This window comes from Pholcus phalangioides, unplaced genomic scaffold, assembly GCF_987345545.1.
Source record: "Pholcus phalangioides strain wild (caught in Gottingen) unplaced genomic scaffold, Ppha-v1.0 ptg000030l_1, whole genome shotgun sequence".
In the NCBI taxonomy this organism is placed as follows: Eukaryota; Metazoa; Arthropoda; class Arachnida; order Araneae; family Pholcidae; genus Pholcus; species Pholcus phalangioides.
Window position 1 is genome coordinate 6709140 of NW_028301620.1, and position 22530 is coordinate 6731669.

General features: G+C 38.5%; 1 protein-coding gene across 2 annotated transcripts in view; it reads left to right on the top strand.

Annotated features, from left to right (window-relative positions):
* Window positions 1-22530, top strand: part of LOC149067508 (phospholipid-transporting ATPase ABCA1-like) — a 188392-nt gene that overhangs the window by 9824 nt on the left and 156038 nt on the right. For both annotated transcript variants that reach the window (XM_089252757.1, XM_089252756.1), the window contains exon 2: window positions 19532-19638. In XM_089252757.1, the coding sequence (XP_089108883.1) occupies window positions 19570-19638 (69 nt within the window). In that variant the 5' untranslated portion in view covers window positions 19532-19569. The remainder of the gene's footprint in view (window positions 1-19531; window positions 19639-22530) is intronic.

A 22530-nucleotide genomic window follows, 5' to 3' on the forward strand; every position in this document is an offset into this window, starting at 1 on the left:
ATATATAAAAAAAATAATTAAATATATATACAGGGTGTGTCCTGTAAGTACTAACACGGCCTTTATCCAGCACCTCCTAGAGATAGTCTGCTTGTGACGTCAGTAAGTAGTCCATTTTCCCTCAGAATATTCAGCGAAAAAAAATTCCCTGCTCGTGCCAGTATCATCGTTGTGAGGAAAAGAAAACATCGGGCTCAGAATTGGCGATTTTTCTACACCCCACTTCCAATCACTATGCGGTATTTATGAGCCAAGCAAGAAGACTCTACGCCAAAATAAGAAGAAACGAAATAGGATGCTGTGTTTCAAAATGTGGCAAACTTTTGCTAGGTAGTCTGAATGACGTTTATGGCAACCCGTGCGGAAGCCTTCTATCTCTAGGAGGTGCTGCTTTATCTCATCAACCGTCCGTCGGTCGTAGAGGTATAGTTTCAATTTAAAAATGCTTAAAAGGGCGTTCAAAAGTTACTTCATACAAGTTTTTGAGAGTGAAAATACCGTGTGTCACAAAATAAAAAAAATCTAGAATTTTACAATGTCCATCTGCCACTTCCAATTGGAAAGTTGTTACCATGTCTCTCCTGAGGCCAACCGAAATATTTCCAAGCAACCAAGTGCAATAATCGCTGAGATATTCGAGTCGAAAAATCGGAGAATAGTTGGGAAAGGACAGCGTAAATGAAGGAAAGGAGCGTTGCGTGTCCGTTAGTTTTTTCCGTTCTTTCATAACCTTTTTCCGATTTTTGAATTCAAATATCTGAGCGAATATTTCACACTTGGAAACATGGATTTTTCTTTTGGCCTAAGGAGATGCAGGGCAACAACTTTCTATTTGGAATGTTAGAAAACGTGGGCGGGGGGGACGTATAAAAATTTATGTTTTTTATTTTGTAACACACTGTATTTTCACTCTCAAAACTGATACAGGGTAATTTTTGAACGCCTTTTGAGCATTTTCAAATTGGAATCATAACACTACGACGGACGGTTGATGAGATGAAGGCCGTGCTAGCACTTACAGGACACCCTGTATATATAATTATGATTAATTATATATGAATTATATATGAATAATAAATAATTTTTTTCGTTTATGGATTACATTAAATTAATTTATTCATTGATTTTGGATAATACTGAATACTTAAATCCAAACTTCATAAAAGAACAAAAAGTTTGATACAGTTGAATCCCGTTATAACGAACTCCAACAGACCGTAGAAATCGCTTCATTACAACGAAATTCCAGGTTATTTAAAAATGTTCCTACGTAAACTTCTCTGGGGGATTAGAAAAGTGTTCGTTGAAATTTTCATTATAACGGTATTCGTTAAAACGGTATTTGACTGTATTTATCACTTTCAACTTGAAAAATGCAACCAATAAGCGTATCAACTACATTCGATATTGGTTGTTTTTTTAAAGTTTTATAAAATATCTTTTATCAAACTTTTATGGTGTAATCCCTGCCTACCGAACCGGTTTTTGAGGGAAAGCAAAGCTTACGTTGTTTCCGTTTCTGGCATTGAGGGAAAGGAAAAAGATTACGTCATTTCCGTTTCACTTTTCGAGACGTGCATTTGAAAAAATTCGCGTCTTCCCTAAAGACGTTCCACTTCAACAAAAAGTAATTTTCTACAGAAAACTGGAAGATTAGCTTGACTCTTAAAATCGAAAAATTACATAATTTCAATATTATTCACGTAAATAATCAAACTCAGATTCCAGTGCCGTCTTAATGCATGGAACCCCCCGGGCACGGCCTGGGGGCTTTCAAGAGAAGAAGGTGCCTCACAAAAATTTTATCTAGTTGAAATTTTCGAGAGTTTTCCACGTAGGGCCTCAAAAAAAACCACTCTGCCCGAGAGCCCACGATGCTCTTAAGACGGCCCCGTCTGCGCCCTCTTTTGTTTTCATTCTCTAGCCTAAAAGAATGCATATTTTGAAAATGTACTACAGTAAAACCTTCCTACCCGGGTTCGAACCCCACTGTCTCCACAGTGATGGTCGAGGCGCAAATGCGAGCTGATCTGCCCCGTTAAAAAGTCTTGCTACCGAGAGCAACAGACCTGCAACGGTACAAATGAACACCATTACACTTCACTCATAGTTTGAAAAAATGATGGCAGATGGCAGCACTAAACAACACACAACAAGCATTATACAGATTTTTTTTATTTTGTTGCATTACACACTGTATTTTCACTCTCAAAACTAGTGCAGTGGAATCTCCCTTAACAGACACCTCCGGATAGCGGATACCTACCGTTAACGGACATTTTTTACCCCGGTTTGTAAAATCAGGTAAACACCAATTTTTTTTCCAATTTCTAATTTGTGAATTTTTTTTCATAAATCGAGGATTTATCATATTCAACGGTGCTTATGTATAAACCCAAGCTCATATTGGTAAATATGATAATCCGTCAAGTAATTACTTTATTAGCTGGACATAACTATGGTCCAGGATGAGGATTTCGAATGGTAAGGTTGGTTTTGTTTGGCCATGTTGATACATGTGAGGAAAGCCAACATAACTGATAATGCTGTTATGAACGTTTATTTCTTCTTCACACTTATGTTAGTTTTTATTGCAAAAATATGTGCGGAGCACCCATCATGTACGCGAAAAAACAATTAATTGGTTTACTGAAGGCAAGAGTAAGGTTATAAATTTTTCTATATTTATCTGACTTTCCAACTTATTTGGGAATTATGCATAATCACCGATAAAAGTGATAAATGCAGTGAAATTTAATCAAACTTTCTTTATTGATCTTTCTTTAGACGATTGGTTATTATGCATAACCACCGGTGTATCCTTTTTGCACAAAGAAACATGTAGGAACCAATTGTGACCGAAGCCAAAAGTCGTATAAACGAGCCGCTCTACTGTACATCGTACCTCCCCAATAGTGGACACTCCTCGTTAGCGGACAAAAGTTTTGGTCCCAAGATACATACTATTTCAACCAACTGCAGAGCTACAGTTTTTGAAGCAATGAGTAGCGTTTTGCACTTGGACGTTCTTAAAATTATGTATGTTACAGCTAAAGCTTGAAAGCCGTTAATGTGCACATTACCTAGCTAATCTGCAGATTAACTGATTTGATACCTATGTAATCGGTATCCTTTTTCCTAATAAGGTTTCCTGCAAACAATAAAATTTAACAGAGAAAAGAAGCAAAATAGGATTTTACAGTGTCAAAAAAAACTCTACTTATAAGTGAAGAAACGAGACATTATCAGTTGCACGAACGTAAATTTACAAATAAGAAGATTTAGATAAGATTACAAAGAAATTCGTGACAATTCCGTGTTTTAAAATCGGTCGAAAATTCGTATTTTTGCTGAAATCAGTGTTCGTTATAAGTAATCAAAATAGCATAGAGAAGCAACAAGTAATTCAAGGGACACGGAAAAATTTAGTTATATGCGGAAATTCGTAATATCCGTGTTCGTTATAAGTTAGTCCGACTGTAAAATTAGTTTAAATTGATTTTAATGTTATCTATAAAACAGATAAAATCTTGTTTAAACCAAGATTACACTATAAAGTTTGATAAAAGATCTTTTACAAAACTTGAAGAAAAAAAAAACAACCAATAAGCTTATTGGTTACTACATTCACTCGAATGTAACCGATACGATTATTACTTGAATTTTTCTAGTTTGATAAAAGAATTTTTCTAAAACTTTTACAGAGTAATATCGGCCTAAGAGAAAGGCTAACTTGAAAAGTTAATGCCCAGAAAGGGGGATTCTTAAAAAATATACAGACAAGCTCTTCATTTGAAGCCGCCACAACTAGCTTTCGTATTCCGACAGGCGTCGTGTTTAAAATTCCATCTTCACACCCAGTTTCGAAATTCTCTAGAAGATCCCAGGGCATACGTTCAAGGCTGTAACCAAAAAAAAAAAAAGTGCCTCGTTTTCTTGAGTGATCGTGAATCTAGGGTGACCGCACAGACATCTTTATAGAGCTCTATAATATATAAATAGCTAGAGCGATATCTTCTACGAGGTAATATATTTTTGTTTTCGAGGGCAAAACCGCATTGAAGATACAGTATAACGGTTAGATCGAACTGGGTTAAATCACAAATTCTACGTCCCAGACGTAATAGCAGTAGCCACGTTTCTTTAACGCTAAGAAATCATCCATCTTATGATCAGCAGTTTTTTTTCCCATTCAAGAAGACGTTATAAACGGTATAACTCTCTCTTTTTTCTGCGCCATTTGTCCTCGTTACCTCCTTCAGGTAAGAAACTAGACCTGCTGAATGCGATCTTAAGTCGATCTCTACAGAACGAGGAAAGGAAATTTAAAAAAAAGCAGACCAGAATGCCCCTGGGGGCCCACCGCTTGGCTAAATCTTTTAATGAGCCGTGACGTTATAACGAAGTTCATACACATTCACTACTAACACATTCGTTAATGTCCCCTAGAACTGTTAGTTTCGGTTTCTTTTCCCTTCTCCTTTCATAAAGGCCCACTATTACCTGTTACGGATAATGACATTATCGCCGTCATTATTATTATTATACGCGTTATCATTAGCGTTACAAAAAAAAATTGTTATCATTTATTCAAAGTAAACTTTCTCTAACGAATGAAAATAAAATAAACAAACAGAATCGTGCTAAAGCGGAAATACGTAACGAGAACGTCTTGTCACTTTCGTCACTGATTAGGGCTAAGTTTTCAACTGGTGTTGGATTTCCACGGTGTTAAAAAAATGTGAAATTCTTAATTGGTGTCTCGATGCAGATATCTAAGCTTATATTGGAGGAATACACTTCATATTTGTTTGGGCTTCCATGTGCAACAGTCTCTTAATCATCCAAGGTTTCATGTAACAGCATCGGAATAATCCACGGTTGTGTATAACAGCCTATAAATCATTAAGGGTTGCGCGCAACAGCCTCAAAATCCTTCAAGGTTGCGATCATCCAGGGTTGCGTATAAAAGTCTTGTAATCATTCAGGGTTGCGTATAAAAGTCTTGTAATCATTCAGGGTTGCGTATAAAAGTCTTGTAATCATTCAGGGTTGCGTATAAAAGTCTTGTAATCATTCAGGGTTGCGTATAAAAGTCTTGTAATCATTCAGGGTTGCGTATAAAAGTCTTGTAATCATTCAGGGTTGTGTGTACCAGTCAAGCAATCATCCAGGGTTGCATGCAACTATCTCGCAATCCAGGGTTGTCTGTAACTGCCTCACAGTCATCCAAAGTTGCATGTAACAGTCGTAAAATCGCCAAAATGCCTGCAACAGCTTCGCAATCATCCAGGATTGCATGTAACAATCTTGTAATCGCCCAAGTTGTGTATAAAAGCGTCGCGATCACATCCAGGATTACGAATAAAAGTCTCGTAATCATCCAGAGTTGCGTGTAACAGTCTTGCATAAAAGCCTTGCCATCGTCCAGGGTTCCCAGAATTTCATGTAACAGCTCCGCAATCATCCAGGATTTCATGCAACAGTCTTGTCATCGTCCAGGCTTGCGTGTGAAAGTATCGCATTCATCCAAGGGTGCGTGTAACACTCTCACAATCCTCCATGGTTGCATGTAACGTAATAGTCATGTAGCGTAATAGTCATCCAGGGTTGCGAGAAAAACAATCTCGTAAACATCATGATTTTTACACAGAGCAGACTCTGTAAAAATCTACTATTAAGGGTTCGTTACTATAAAGGGCGCCGCGTGAACTAAAGCATTATGGAAACCTCTAGATTAGGACGTTATTGAACATACAACGTACGGTCAAAATGATAGTTTCGTTGTTGAAACTGTACACCTTCTCGTCATAAGAGAATATTCTTGCAGACCTTGAAGGAATGACCCACGTAAATTCCATGATTAATTTCCTTTCTTTAGTGAGCGATATATGCTCTGTAATTGGAAAACTTGCGTAAGAAATAAGTGGATAATAATCGACTATTGCTGTAAGTGGGTACGATGCTATTGATGGAAATAAAATACAGTCTTGCACTGACTTGGCCAACTAATCGACAAGCGTCATCAGACACACACTCACACATGTGACTAGTGTTTACATATGTTACGCAACACTGTCAGTTGACTGAACGCATTTTCATTATTCAGCTGTCTACTGTTAACGAACAGTTTTTCTTCTCCCCATTCTCTGTCATTTGGCTTCAAATTGCAATGACCTCAGTCAAATGAGTCTGTGGCCTAATTACATTGAATAGGAAACTTTTATTGATGTTTTATTTCATGGCTTACAGGAAATTTTGTACGAAATGAAAGTGTAGAAAGTAGCGATAAAATGATTCGTTAGGAATAGCGATCATATTAATTACGAGGAAAGATTTCATTCATTTTGATTTTGTTCGTTACGATATGGTCGTGTGAGAAACGCATGTCGAAATTTACAACAAAAGCTTCAATGGGAATATATATGCAACAACCCAATGGCTTTGAATTCTACATTTGTGCAGTACAGGGTACATTGATCTTCAAAACTCTGCAAGTGCTTTCCCTGAGTCTCCGAAATTTCCAACTGCTTTTCCTCTCAGTTTCCAAATCCTGCAGACGCATTCTAGTATATTTCCAAATTTTGTAGGTGCTTTTTCCCCGAGCTTCCAAAATCTGCAGGTGTTTGTCCCGGGGTTTCTTTGCATGAGCTTAGAAAATCTGCAGGTGATTTTCCTCAAGCTTCTACAACCCGTGGAGGTGCGTTCCCTATGCCTAAAAACTTCAGGTCCTCCCCCGGAGTTTTTACAGCCGGCAGGTGCATTTCCTGAGCTTCCAAAGTTCGCAGCTGCTTTGCCTGAGCTTACAAAACCTGCAGGTTGTCTTTCCTGCCGCTGTGGTGGTCGAGTGGCCATAAAGACGGACCCGCATCACGAGGACCCGGGTTTGATTCTCACCGTCGCTACAATGGTAGTGGTTGTGTGTGGTTCGCAACTTCGAGGAGCACACGTCAGCCGATCTCACCGTTAGAAAGTCTCGCCATAGAGAGCAGCAACCCTACAACGGTACAATTACTCAATCATTACACTTCACTCATAGTTAGGGGAAATTTTATAGCAGATGGCAGCACACTACGCATAACAAGCATTACACAAAAACAAACTTCACGTCAAGTTCACAACACTTACACGCAAATTACAACGTGTACCAGTTCCTAAGAAGTTCCGCAGAATAATATGGACGAGGTGAATAAATGGTTTAGTAGCAGTAGGTATCTTCCCGCGAGCTTCAAAAATCTGCAGGTGCTTTCCTTGGTATTCCACCACCTGTAAGTACTTTTCTTGAGCTTCCAGAATACGCAGGTGCTGTCCCCCCAGCCTTAAAAATTTGAAGATGCTTTCTTTGAGCTTCTGTAATGCACTTTTGCTTTTGTTGAGCTGCCATAATCTGCTACCGAGTTTCCAAACCCTGCAGATGCTTTCCCTGAGCTTCTAAAATCTGCATGCTCTTTCCGTAATTCCCAAAATCTGCAGTTGCTTTCCCCGAGCTTCCAAGACTTTTGATTATTATTTTGAATTTGATTATTTCAACAATAAGCCCACAGCATTATGCGAATGAGCAAAGACATGTGTCTGATGCTATAAAAGAAGCATCCTTGAGCATAACACACGTGTATGATGTCAAAATGAAGAAACTAAAGAAATAATTAGTAATCCTTTTAGATTTATTACCTTTTTTATGGGCAGTGCATTATATATTATTAATTATATTCGAGATACATATTATACTTTTATATTGGGTTGCTGTATTTTAATTATATTTGGCATCCATATTTTTAATGGGCATCTTTTTCCAGCCACCTCGTCGGGCAACTTCCCTGTTGTGGTCTTAGTGTTTCTGTTTATTTGTATAAAACAATGGAATGAAAGAAAATAATCGAAATACCGATTTATTGGAAAAAATTCCTTATCATCCAGTTATTCTCAGCCAGTAACTTAAATTACAGCATACGATATTGCGCATATCTTTATTTTTTCATGATATTTTCAACTGTTCAATTTTCGCGCAAAAGCTGTTCTATATAATTAACAACCGAATTATAAACAACTAAAATCTATAGCTGTCGCGCATGCGTACTTAAAAATTATTTCCTTTAAATGCTCATATCTTATAAAATATCGAACAGTTCTATTTCAAATTACAACAACATAATGTGTGATTTTTATGGTGCCGTATTTCCAGTAAGTTTCGTAGAATTTGGATGAAAACTTCGCAAGTTACAAGCGAAAAAACCTGCGATGAAAATTAGTACTTTTAGGAGAAACATTAAAATCTTCGTGGAAATACGTGAAGGGGATAAGGGAAGAAGGATATCGATAAGGGGAAAAGTTTCGAGAAAATGCACATAGACATTAAAAATAGCAAGTAAAATATTTTGTGAAAGTTACAAATTTCTTGCGGCTTTTTTTCTGTCAAAGGAGTCGATCAAAAAATTTATTTTCTTATTTAATTTTTTGCCGGTCCCCTAAATGCACTTGTGACTATGTATTGATTGTAAATTGTGAGTACAAACATAGGGTTTACGTATGACCGAAATTTCAGAATAATGCAAAAGTATTTTTCTAGAGATTCAAAAAAGTCTCTGAACTGGAAACTGTCCCATGACGCATGGCGGAGTTCTTCAATGTTTTTCCATTCGCGAGCACTGCCTGTACTCATCATAAAAAAAAAAGAGCACCCTTACTGCAAGTTTGTCATACGAATGAAATCAGGATGATATCAATCCTTGAATGCAATTTATAGAAAGCGCTAAATTAGAATGTTGATCGACTGCTTGCGAGACGGGTTGAAGATGCCTGCTATATAGTGTAAGTTAGGAATGGGACAGTTGAAATAGAGATATGTACGAAATTACTGAATGGTCTAAAGAATCTCGACAGCAACGAGCTCTAAACGTAGCTATACCACTACGAGTGACGTGAATGGTTATTGGTGGATGATTTTTTTGCGGTTTGTAAATCTCATTAGCGTGTGACATGCACTTGATTCTATTCGATGGGAGAGCAATAGGTTACCTTGAATCTGGGTAGTGCCAAGCTGAAATTACGAGTGATTTTCACAATCGCCTTAAACTAGTATCATGGTTGTGCCAGAAATTTTAATGAAACCTCTGACATATTTAAGAGACCTGTGTCCAAGGCCACTTTCTTGACCAGTTGTAATACTTCCAGGCAATTGTCAGAAATGTGTCAAGACTAAACCATATATTTTGTGAAGTTGGTCTATCAGGGATCTTCAACTCATCGCCCGCGGGTCAAACGGGGCTTCTGAGCTTTTTTCTGAGGTCCGCCGCCTATTTTATAGCTACTTTACATACAAAAACGAATAAATTTCACAAGAGAATTCGTTGAAGAGCTCTGGCCACTGAAAGCTGTATTGCTGTATTTAGAACCGTAAAATACTTTTTAGTTTCAATAGTAAGGCTGTGCATTTGATACACTAAAAGGGCCGTCGCAACGAACTCGGGGGACAATGAACTAAAACAGTTTTTGAGACCTATGATTTATAGGCAACATATTTCGAGAGGTTAAATGTGGCACCCAAAAGGTATACATAATTCCTGAATTTGCGCCCAAGTCGCGGAGTGGTAAGATGCTCGTCAGGGCCATCATTTCAACTTTTTCCGGGGGGGGGGGGGGCAAAGCACATGTACACCATTTTTAGTGTATTTTCAAAAGCCAGGGACGGGCCAGCCAAATGACGGGCTTGATGCTCGTCTTCCACTATAAAAGGTTACCGTGAATATCCACGGGTTCAAATCCGGACATAAAACATTAGAAACAAGTTCTGTACCTACCGAGCATGGAGCCACCACCTATAGGTGGTACATTCATTTCCCATCTAACTTCACTGGTTGGAAATTACCGTGTGGCGATCTCTGATATGACTGGAGTTGGTAAAGTAGTTACAGAATTTAAAGAAAAATGCTAAAATAAACCAGAATGAAAGAAATGATTTCAGAATTATATTGAAAAAGTAATAATTTCATAATTCACGAAAATCTATAATTAATGAAAAAAATAGTTACAGAATTGCTGAAAGAGAGAGAGAGAGAGGGAAAAAAAATAATTGCAGAATTATTGAGAGAAATTTCTTTTAACTAAAAGTAATATTTTTTTCATGGAAAAAATTCAGAATTTCAGAATTATCTGGCGAATTTCAAATTTAATTTAAAAGAAAAGATTGATTAAAAAGAACTAAATAATTAATAAATGAAAGGAAATTATTTCAAAATAATTTAAAAAATGCAAATTTAATGAAAGGAATAAATTCAGAGCAAATAAAAAACGTTCAATAAATTTGGAAAATTATGTTTAATAACCGATAATACCGCAGTATGACTTGATATTGGTGGAACGCGGGCTTCGTGGGAAGTTTAATTTGGCGCGCAACTTCTGAAAGGGTGGAGACCCCTGAGTCTATACCATAGATTGATTTCCAACGGGTGTTCCGGGAGAGCCTTTTTGGGGGTTCCGCGGAATCAAACGCAATGGATGCCTAAAACATTTTAGAACCCGGAGACACGTTGTAAATAACAGAATTTCAATTTCAATTCAATTTTGTTCATCATATCATATCAAACTTACATTGAAAATCCATCCAAGGGATCGTTGTCGATCCATACTGGTGAACACGCTATTGTTTATTTTGCATTTTGACGAAAAAAAAGGTTAATATTTTAACAAATTCGGATCAATTTTAATAGCCTAACAACGGTGAAAACGGTAATATTGCAGTAGTTTTTTCTCTCCCGTCCCGTGTAGATTTTCGAGTGTAAGTACTTATAAATATGTAAGCTGTTACTTCCAGCTAAGTATGAGGCCACAGAACATCACTTTGCTCAGGGAACCCATCATGGGTCACCCATGATGTTGAGACGGCCATGCATAAAACCCCCACAAGAAGAAAGATTATTGAACATTAGCCCAGTAGACACGAACAGGACCGCCACTAGCGGAGGGCGTGGGGTGGGGTGGAAGCTCCTCAGAACAGTTTAATAGATATTTTCCCATGTAAATGAACCACTTCAAAGCATAAATAGGCACACAAATCAATGTCCCCCAGCTCGCCGTGACGCCTCTGACAAAGGTTGCCGATGCCCCTAGGAGTCGCGACGCACATTTCACTTTGAGAAACTGCCATCAACGGTTCCACAGAATGGCCTCATACCTAGGGTGACCATACGTCCGTTATTTAAAGAAAAAGTCCCAGTTTTTTCTGTTTTTCTGGCTGTCCCGACTTTTTTGCTAGAACGTCCCGGTTTTTCACGTATTTCTAACGAAGGCAGCTTGAATTTTTCTTCTTCAAATCAATAAATAAAATTATCTTCCCAACTCAGAAATTATGCTAGGATAATTATGATTACAAATAAGAATATTCCTCTCTCATATTTGTTATGTTTTTATTTTAATTCACTGCAGTGAAGTAGTGTTCATTCGCTCCCGATTGGTGACTTTTCTGTGATTTTAGCACGAGTTGGCGATTTCGCTTACTTTTGACATCATTTTTGACGGTAATTGGCAATGTCCCGTCGTATTTTCCCGTATTTCGAAGCATGATTTCCCGTATTTTTCTCGAGCAAACATGGTCAGCCTACTCATACCCATCAAGGGTTCCAATATATATTCTATATATATGTACCCCATAAGTAGTTTGGGGTGTTTCTCACCATGCTATACGGTTTCAACGTTTGACATGGAGTGGAAAGATGACTGTAACGTGCTCCTTTTTTTTCCCTTGATTAAACGAGGCTAAACTTGCCGGACTGATTGCCAGTGTAAATTTATAAATTTGTATGGGGAGAACCAGGAACACGCAGGACAATATTGATTAGACGCGCATGTTCGGGTTCAAAATTGACAACATGACCATGTTCTGCTATTATTTTTGCAGCCGCTGAGGTGGTCGAGTGGTCGTGATAACGGACTCGCATCGTGATGTCCCGGGTTCGAATCCCACAGGCGCCACGGTGGTGGTGGTCCCTAACTTTCCTGTGGTTCCTTCGGCTCGCACTAATGGGAACCGATCTCCCTGTTGAAAAGTTACGTCTCAGAGATCGATAGGCCTACCACAGTATACTATTTAATCATTACACTCCGTGCATAGTTGCATAGAAAAATTGATGTCAGATGGCATCGTTACACAGAAACAAACTTCACGGAAGGTTCGCTACACATACATACACATTCCAACATGTTCCAATTCGCCTTGTACCAGTCTTGCCTGACTCTGAACTGAAATCAGCACAATCACAACGTATCATATAAATGAATTATTCTGTATAAAAAAATTCAGCTATTTCCCCCAATATATGCAAACAAAACAGGTTTCATATTTTGTTTCCACATTCGCCCTCATCAAATAAAAATAAATTGTTTCATTAAATTTCGTTTCATTAATCAAAAATTTAAATACAAATGCGTTAAAAGCATACAATTATGTTGGACGTTGGTACTTCGGAGTAAGAAGGCTGTGTAACAACTTTACTACACATCACCAGATGACACCACAAGTGTGGAACCAACTAGTTTTTTTTTTGTATAACGAAGATTTATGCATGGGAAAAATTCACTTTTTTCCACTTCAAATAGTCGCCATTGTAAGCAGTTGTTGATGCTACTTTATAGAGGTGTAAATGCTAAGGAAATACTAAAAGGTGAATTGCGGAATATTATTTTCCTTATTCATTATTAATATCAAATTTTGATTTATGGCAGCATTTTTGCAAAAATAGTACGCATGTTTTTCAAATACCAAGCAAATTTGTGACTGGCACTTAGTAAGTGCCGTTAGTAAAATTTAAGGCATATATTTATATTCAAGCTCAACTCATGACAAGCGGGGCAAAAGTGGCCCTCGGAGTCATCTGATGTGGCTCGTAACCTCATACTTAATTTTGTAAAAATGAAATAAGCGGCACGCTTACAGATCACTCCGCTGATCCGCGGCACATTTGCAGATCACTTAAGCGGTGTCTACGGTGCAGTTCCACATCACTCGAGTGACCCGCGACAGAGTTTCACAGCACTTAAGCGACCCAAAGCACATTATCAAATCCCTTCAAGGAGCCCTTGCATATTTATAGAGCACTTGAGGGCATAGTTCCAGAGCACTTACGGCTCTGGTACTCTGTCGTATTAACTGCTTAACTCTCGCTTTTAAAGCTGCCTGTGGCACATTTATTACAGATTGCTCAAGTCATCTGCGGTGCATTTCAATATCACTTGAGTGGCCTGCGGCACAGTTCCTGAGCACTAAAGCTGCCCGTGGTACACTTCCACATCACTCAAGTGATCCGCGACACAGGTCCAGCTCACTTAAACGGCCAGTGATGCAGTTCCATGCTACCGAAGTGGCCAGCGGTACATAAACAAGAGTACTTAAGAGAGCCGTGGCAAATTTACTGATCACTTGAGTGACCCGCGGTACACTTACAGAACACTTAAGCGGACTGCGATGGAGCTCCGCATGACTTAAGGGACTCGCGACACGTTTTTAAACCTATGAAGTGGCCCATTACACGTTTTCAAAGCTATGAAGAAGTCCACATTCTCTTGAAGGTTGAGTACCCTTGATTTAAGGCGTGTGCTCAACCGTTTTGAGAGTACGGGCCACTTCATTGGTTTGGAAACGCGCCGGGTAAACGCGTCTGTGTATAAATGCGCCTCCAGCCACTACGGTTATCTGAAAATGTGCCACAGGACATTTTGGTGATTTAGAAATGAGCTTCGAGCGTCTCAAATGATCTGCAAATGTATTTCGAGTCCCTCAAAACTCAAAATATCTGAATATGTGCCGCAAATCACTCAGGTGATCTAAAAGTGTGTCACGATCAATTTAAGTAATCTGTAAATGCACTTAGACTCACTTAAATGATCTGAAGTGCCGCTTCAGGGTCATTTCAGGTATGTCATCAGGGTCATCAGGGTATGTCAAGTGCCGCTTCAGGGATCTATAAAAATGCTTCGGGCCGCTTAAGTGATCTGGAAATGTGCCAATTTCAAGTTAACTGGAGGTGTGCCCGAGCAGGGCCGCAACTAGATGCTTGGTCACCCGGGGCAAGTGTGTATTTTTGCGCCCCCTTGTAATGTTGAAGGAGAGGTTTGAGAATAAAATTTGCGCCCCCTCTGGTCCAGCGCTCGGGGAACGAGATCCGCCTGCTCCCACCCCCCAGTTGTGGCCCTGTGCCCGAGTCACTCAAATGATTTGAGAATGTGCTTGGGGTGACTTAAGTAATCTGGGTATGTGCGCCGTTGGCAGCTTAAATGATCTGGAAATGTGGCCCGAGCCACTGACGAAATCCGGAAGCGTGCCGCGAACCACTCGAGTCGGTCCACATTTGACCATAGGTTGAGCATGTATGATTAAGGGTGTAGCTTGCATGTAAACAAAATGGTGAACTGCAATTATTATTGTAATTTGAACATGCGGTTTTTTTTGATTCGTAGATCTTATAGTTAAATGAGATACTCATTATATAACGATACTTTGCGGAATAAGAAATCCTTAAAAGAATTTGCACATGAGGGACTATCGTTGTATCGGGATGTGCAGAGCTACCCTCCCCCCCCCCACCCCTATTCTTGACGTATGTTCCAAATCCACGTTCTCAGTACCATCGTTGGTACTCATTCGACGCCAAAAAAGTTATAGATTTAATCGATTATTTAATAAAATTCAGTTCGCGCCCCTGTAAAAGCGTTTACACTGCATCACATTTTTATATGCTACACCCCGCAAAGTGTTCCCTAACAAAGGTATGAAACAAATTAAGCTTTTCTCTTTGTGGTAAAATGAATATTCTTGCAACTCAAGATGTTTGAATTCGTACCGTAAACGAGGGGTACGTACTTTTTGGCACATTTTTAAACAATTTTCCAATAAACCCACTTTGTTACTACTTTAAGTTCTCGTAACCTTTTTTAATCGATAGGCCCTTGTATGTGAGTAACTTTGGCTAATTTCACTTTTTCCTATCTTAAGGGATCTCCTACCTTTCTAACATGATTAAAAAAATTATTTATTTCAAGTTCTTACCATATATATACAGGGTGATTCAGAAAAGATGGAAAAAACTTCAGAAAAGAGATGATAGTACACACCGATACAAACAATTGTCATCAAAGAACGCATGGTCTAACATGAAACGCAAACGCGCTACCGCGTTTCAAAACGGGCGCTCCGCAAACGTTAAAACGGCATTGGTAGATGGTAGCATGCTTGCCCGGAATGCAAGAAGGTCCCGAAAATTTGTCCTCTTAAAATATGGGATCGTCTGATGCATCTACACACAAAGGCAAGGGTACACACTGGACCGATATCTACCACGAACACCTAGATCCTTGGTTATATAGGAGGTCGTGTATCTACACGCAACTGAAGATATGTCTCGACTCATTCGTCGCCGAAGATGCCTGCCTCCGCTCCATTCGCACCTGAAGATGTCTGCTTCGACTTCATTCGCAACTGAAGGTGCCTGTCCCCGCTCCGGATCGGGGGGGGGGGGGAGGAAAACGACCGCGACTCCCAAGAGCCAAATAAAAATGGAAAATTTGTCTGTCCCGTAGGACGAAGAACGAACTTGCACAATTCGCCTCTCCCGTCACATCGTCCTGGATCAGCTCAATATTTTCACTATCGAAACTAGTACAGAGTGATCTCTGAATATACTTTTAGCATTTTGTAAATTAGAAGCGTATCGTTTGAAACGAACGGTTGATCAAATAAAGGTAGAATTGGGACTTATATACACAGGACACCCTGTATATCTTTCCGCTTCTATTATAGTGGGTGCGGGTGGGGCCCCCTAAAAAGCGCGGACTCGGTCCGACCGTACATATCGCATACCCCCAAGGCATTACCTCCTAGATGTATCTCTAGGAGGTAATGCCCATGGGCGGCTCTGCTTTGTGGTAGTTGGCGATAATGTTGAGATGCTGTTGAAGGAAACAAAACGTTGCTTGTCCGTTAAATAGAGCAAACAAGAACGAGCAATCACGACATGCATCGATGATAATCCTCACTCATATTTTCCCAAACAAATTGGATTTTTCTACCGTCTTCTTCATTTTAAATCTTTATGAAAAAATACATCGCTTTTTTCAATATCAACAATAATTTCATTCTAAAAAAAGAAACGATTTTTTCTTACAATAATAGTATTAAAACATGTTGCTTTGATAAATGCAATATGAGCATTGTTTAAAGCTATGTTCATAACTTCAACCTTTTTTTTGTAACTGCGGAATGGCGGAAGTAAGAGAAATAATTTGCGGAATAGCAATGATTTGCGGACTGGTAGAATGAATTAATAGGAAAAATATTTGAGAACCAGCAATAACGGGTGGTTAAAAGCAGATATAAGGAATAATGATTAAAACAATACCGTAAACTGTTTATATGTGACCCATATTGCATGTATATAAAATCGTGTGTGTGTTTTTTCTCTATACAAATCTACAATTTGGCGACCGGTCGTCGCCAAATTTTGCATACCAAAGAGTACCCGAATTCAACGATAGACTACTTTAAAAAGTTCGTCAGAACTGCCGGGCTGCAAGGATTTCTGGAATGATTACTTTGGATACCCTGGTTCCTCTGACGGGTTTTAGACACGTATACGCCTTTACAATGGTTTGTTACTTCTTCAATGCTCCCAGTACATTGAGAAAACCCGGGTATTATAGCTAGTTACACATAAAATTATTCAAATGAAACCAATTGGAAACTATCGCTGAAGGCCTTAAATTACCTAGCCCCAGAATCACGGACACCTTCACCTGTATCACAGTCAGGACGATGATAATGTAACTCAAGGGCTTGATAATATCGAAAAGGAAAGTGTACAGAAACCTCTGTTACTTTGTAATACGTTCTCACAGAAGAACATAATGACGTGTATTTGACTACGTTAAGTTAGTTAGGTATTCCGAGATCGTTCTGTGGCAAGATATTGAGGTCAACTTCGGCAGAGAAAGCGATGGTCATTTCCTTTGGTGCTTATGTACTATCTCCGTCGTCGTCTGAGGAGGCCAAAATAGAATCACTTAATAGAATGAGGAGGGACAATATAATCATCATCATCATCATCACCATCTTTATTAAGTTGACAAGGCCCAACAGGTTCTTTTAACTTTCTTCGGTGGTGCTCAGGTCCGACATATACGGTCGAAAACAAAATCGAGGTCAACGCTTCCTTTTTTTTTTTTTCCTTGGAAAAGCAACATTAAAGCCAATATGTACTTACATCCGATTTCTAGGTCATTCTCTTTTATTTCCTACTTCTTATTTCAGGCGTTAGGGGTCGCTGAACGGTAATATTTTTCCTCCACCGACCTCCCCCGATTGTTGTTATTCATACACACCTTATATAATATGCAACAGCACCATAAATTTAAGCTAATCATAATACAATCAGTCATAATTCCGTCAGCATTGAAATTGACACTAGAAATTTATAACTACGCATTTATTAAGCGTCACCTATTGTCTTTTAGCTAAATTACGGACGAATTACTAACCGAATAGACAGGTATATACGTACCAGATCTAGAATTTATTTCCAGATTGACTCGTCGCTGGTGGGAGTCGCCATTTATGCGATCATAATGGTAATTTTTCCGTTATATCCCGGTACTGATGCTTTTTTTGTGTCATTATCAAACAAACCTCTTCTGTAATTTTTGTTATTTTACTGCGACACCTGACACCTCTGATATATGTCGTTCCCCTTTTGCATACATCAAACCGAACCAGGCTAGGGAAATATACGAGTACCAAATAAAGCCTAGCCTATGTTGTATGCAGGTTGAGAGTGACCTGCTTATTAATATCACGCAAACTTTTGCAGTGGGTGGAAGAAACATCATAGGCCCAGCCAGAGAGAGGTGAAAAATTACGATTAAAAAAATGATAATAACCGTCAGAATTTTTCCAGATGTGATGACTCGATGGGAAGTGATAATATATCTTGAATATTTATTCAAAAAAAATCGCAATATTTTTTCGATTTGCAGTGAAAGGAAAAAAAACTGAGGCCCTTTTTCTCTCCCGTCACTTACCTTATTTGCATGTCCTTTATGGCATATCTCTTGAAGCTTCTTGAATAATTTGACGCTTTTTTTTTTGCGCGACACTCGATGTATAAAGATGGGACTATGAAAGCAAGCGAGGGTCCAGAGGGGGCGATGGGGGGAGCGATCGTCCCTCCTAAGAGCTAAAATTGTGGTAGAAATTTTCTTCTATCCCCTAATATACGGGAGATAATCCAATCCACCAGCACAATAATCACTTCTCCGACACATAACCACGGATCCGCCTACCCTTCTCTCCATTCACAACTGAAGATGTCTGATTTCACTACACTTGAAACTGAAGATATCTGCTTTCGCTACACTTGAAACTGAAGAAATCTGCCTCCGCTCCTTCCGCAACTGAACATGCATGCCTCCAATCCATTTGCAGCTGAAGATCTGTCTCGGCTTCATTCGCAGCCGAAGATATCTTTTTTTCTTCATTCGCAGCTAAAGATATCTGCCTCGGCTCATTCGCCGCTGAAGATGCTTGCCTTTGCTCTATTCGCAGCTGAAGATGTCTGTTTTGCAAAGCTCGGATCCAGAAAGGGGAGGGGAGCGATAGGAAAGAACGCCCAACCCCAAGGAGTCGAATAATAAAGCCCCTGTGGATCAAATTTGGGTCATCGCCCATAGCTCAAGAATCCCTGGTTGCCAGTGGATTCATACGACCTTTCTCGGGAGCTGCAAATCAGGAAGAGGCGGACTCGTATCTCACGAGCTTGGCTGTCAGGGGATTCGAACGACCCGTCTCTGAATCCCTGGCGACCCATAGGGTAAGAACCCCTGGTGTAGCCAAATCATACAAAGCGTTGTCCATTATTCGACTTTGTCTTTAGGGGTCATTCAAGTATTACGTCAGCATCGAGGGGTGGGGAGGGGGTTTCGGATTTGCTGACTTTTGATGACAAGGGGGGAGGGGGGGGGTTTGAAGGTTGCTTATGTCATCAACCACCCTTTTGGAAGATATGAAATATTCGAAGCTGATCTTTGTGGCATTTTAGCCCTGGCAGGGCCATCTTGATGAGTTGGGGTCTCTCTCTCTCGAAGCCTAGTACTCTCTGTACTTTCATCGAGACCTGATTTTGTTGGGGGGAAAGAAGTTGACGGGTGATGTCATATACTGTAGGTTCTCTCTCTCTCTCTATTAAGGGCCAACATAGTATAGGCCTAAAGAAAAAACAATCGCTGTCTTATCAATTCGAATCATTCCAGATCTCAACTCGAATACATCACGCTATCCATAGATCGATTTAATATTGTTTACCGCATCGGTTGTCAAACCATAATTATATTTTCAAATTGATTTTTTTTCCCATGAAACAACGCGGTCATGGCAATTAATGTCTTTCAAATAAAAGAGAATACATGGGAATTGCATGGTTGTAACATAATGAATAGGCAAATTTATAGATACGACCAATTTTAATTGTTTTTATTTATTTTCATTTGCCCTCAGGACCCGAGGCTGAATAGAAAGGATCGGTTGACCTTATTATGGACGATGCCCGCATGCAGCTGGGCCTTTTGCTGCGTAAAAACTTCCTGCTTCGTATACGACAACCGGTAAGTTATGCCATGTTCATACATGATCTTACATTCATTCATTGTGTTGCCTGCCCTCAATGGCGTATTTTTTTTTTTTTTTGTTAATCTCTATCTCAAAAGGATTGAAATCGACCGCCGACAGTTCGGTCATCATCTTATAAAAAAAAAAATTCAATCATCATGTTTTCAAATCATGTTCTCTTGTTAATAGAAGATGGTGTATATTCCGGGTGGTCAAAATGCCATTTGACATTTCAATAATCAATGTGACACGATTTTTGTTCCTGGATAACCAGCCTCATTTCCCAATGGCTTACTACTGAAAAGGACAGAAAATATCAATTTTATGTTTTGAACTTTTCTTTTGAACTCGGGAGAGTGAATTTTTGTTATTTTGGAAATGAAACACCTGAAAACCAGGATTACGTGACTTGTAAGGAAGTGTGACGAAAATTTATATGATAAACGACAATTTTTTCGTAGTTACTAATCTCACAAATCATATATATATCCAAGGGTGATCATAGTTTATTGGTCCTAAAGCGGTGCATACAACCGATAGCGTTGCCAATCAATCATCTAGAAAAATTCAAATTCCATAATATTCCCAAAACCAAAGTTACGCCAAACAACAATAGCTGATTTGAGATCAAAAGCTGCAGATAATATTTCCAACCGTATAATCGCATCCACACCCTCTTCATATTCGGCATTATGTCGTACGGTGTTAATTTGTTTTTATTACTAACATTTTGCTTATTTCTCACGTCACTGATGTTCAAAAAGTTCTAATTCCCACCATTATAGTACTATATAAAAATTGGCCACATTATATAACTTGTCTCAGCCACAGATGAGAAATCCATAGCATTTAGACACCTACAACATGTTCCCTACGTTTTCTATGACAAAGATTATTTATAAGAGGGGTTTTATCGGATTGCAGTAAAGAATGTGGATTCTACAAGGAACTGCACGAAAAACTTAAAAAAAAAAAGCTTGAGATTTCTTTGTTTGCATGCTAAATTGTAAAAAAAACCATGAGTTTTCTCTGATGAAAAGCAATTTAGATGGCTTTAACATGACCATATACAGTCGAATCTCGTTATAACGAACTCCAACAGACCGGAGAAATCACTTCATAATAACGAAATTTCGTTGTACAGGAATTCCAGATTTTTACATTGTTCCTATGTAAACTTATTTGGGGGATTAGAAAAGTATTCGTTAAAACGAGATTTTCGTTATAACGGTATTCGTTAAAACGGGAATCGACTGTACTAGAAATATAGGCATATCAATACAGTTTCAGCGGAATTTATATTTTCTAAGGCACCTCTCTTAACTTTTATCCAGTTTCTTTTTCTAGAGAACAATGAACATGTACATGTTTTAGACTCTAAAAGGTCTTAGTTTGAAGCACATTCAGTCGAACCCCTTGAGTAGTCATTGATAAGTCCTTTTCTTAATTCTGTAGAGCAATTGTGCAACATTTTTGGTTCATGAAGCGTATAGAAGTGGGAAAAAATTAGGAAAACAAACATTTTTCATTATTGCAGTCATTCAAACAAGTTTCTCGAAGACGATTACACAACTAGTTATTTATGGCTCATTTCTATCAATGACATCCTGAATCAGAAATATTGCACACAAAAAAAGTTGTCGTTCCTGTTTAAAACAAATTTTTCGCACATAACTTTCAATTCTCCTTGTCCTTTTTCAGGTTTTCTCCTTTATTATGTTACCATATTTACTGGCGTATATGACGAGGTTTTTTATTCAATTTTAAACTGCTTCAAAAACCTAAGTCGTCATAAATGCGCGAGAAAACAAATAGCATATCTAAACAAAAAAAGAAATGTCACTAAAAAACCAAAAAAAGTCAGTGATAATAGGAATTAATTTAAGAAATAACTCTAGAAATAATGATAATTTTGACTGATTTAAAATGATAATTCGGGATTCATTGAAAATTCAATATTGATGAGAAAATTAAAGTCAGAGAATCAGGGAGTAAAATGATCTAAAATTGATGAATGAAACAATCGAGAAAAAAATGAGTTAAATAATTCCAGAATTAATGAAAATTCAGAATTTATGAAAGACATAATTTCACAGAATTTTTAATGTTTTCAATACCTACTTTTGGGTTCTTTCCTGTTTGATTCAGGGCCCGACAAAGGCGGCATATCCGGGGATGTGGTGAGTGCTCAAGCACCCACAGCATTTTGTTACACCATTCTGAGCAACCTCTAGAAATTTATTCAAAAACCCCCTATACAATACGTCAACCTGCATTTACGTCGTCACGACCAAAAAAATCTCATGCCATTAATCCATGAAGAAACGAAATAAGAAGTTGAATTAAAGTAAATCTACACAGTAGTTTACTTTATTTTCGTCCCTAAAATCATACTTCGTCTTATATGCGAAATCATCCTATACGCGAGAAAATACGTTAATTTCAATTAATTTTTTTCTGAATCAGTGCAGCAATCATTGAAATTATTTCCACTGAAAAATGTTCAGTTTCATTGGTAATTATCATTCTGAAATTTTCACATGTATCTACAAACACAGGTTTTCAAGATATTACCTGTTTGTTTTTTTTTCTGTTGTCCTTAAACTTTTTTCTCTACCACTGTATTTACTTTACTATAACGTATGGGTTGAAGTATAGAGAAATATGGTAAAAGATAGTATGGTCTAGGGACCCGCAAAAGATTCCAACCCATGGACACAGTTGCAGGATGTGATTTAAAAATAGATAAAAATACGTTGATAACATATTGCGCCCAGGGCCGTCTTAAGAGCATCATGGGCCCCCGGGCCAAGTGGTTTTTCTGAGGACCTACCAGGTAAATTACAGAAAATTTCAACCAAATGTAATTTTTGTGAGGCCCCTCTTCT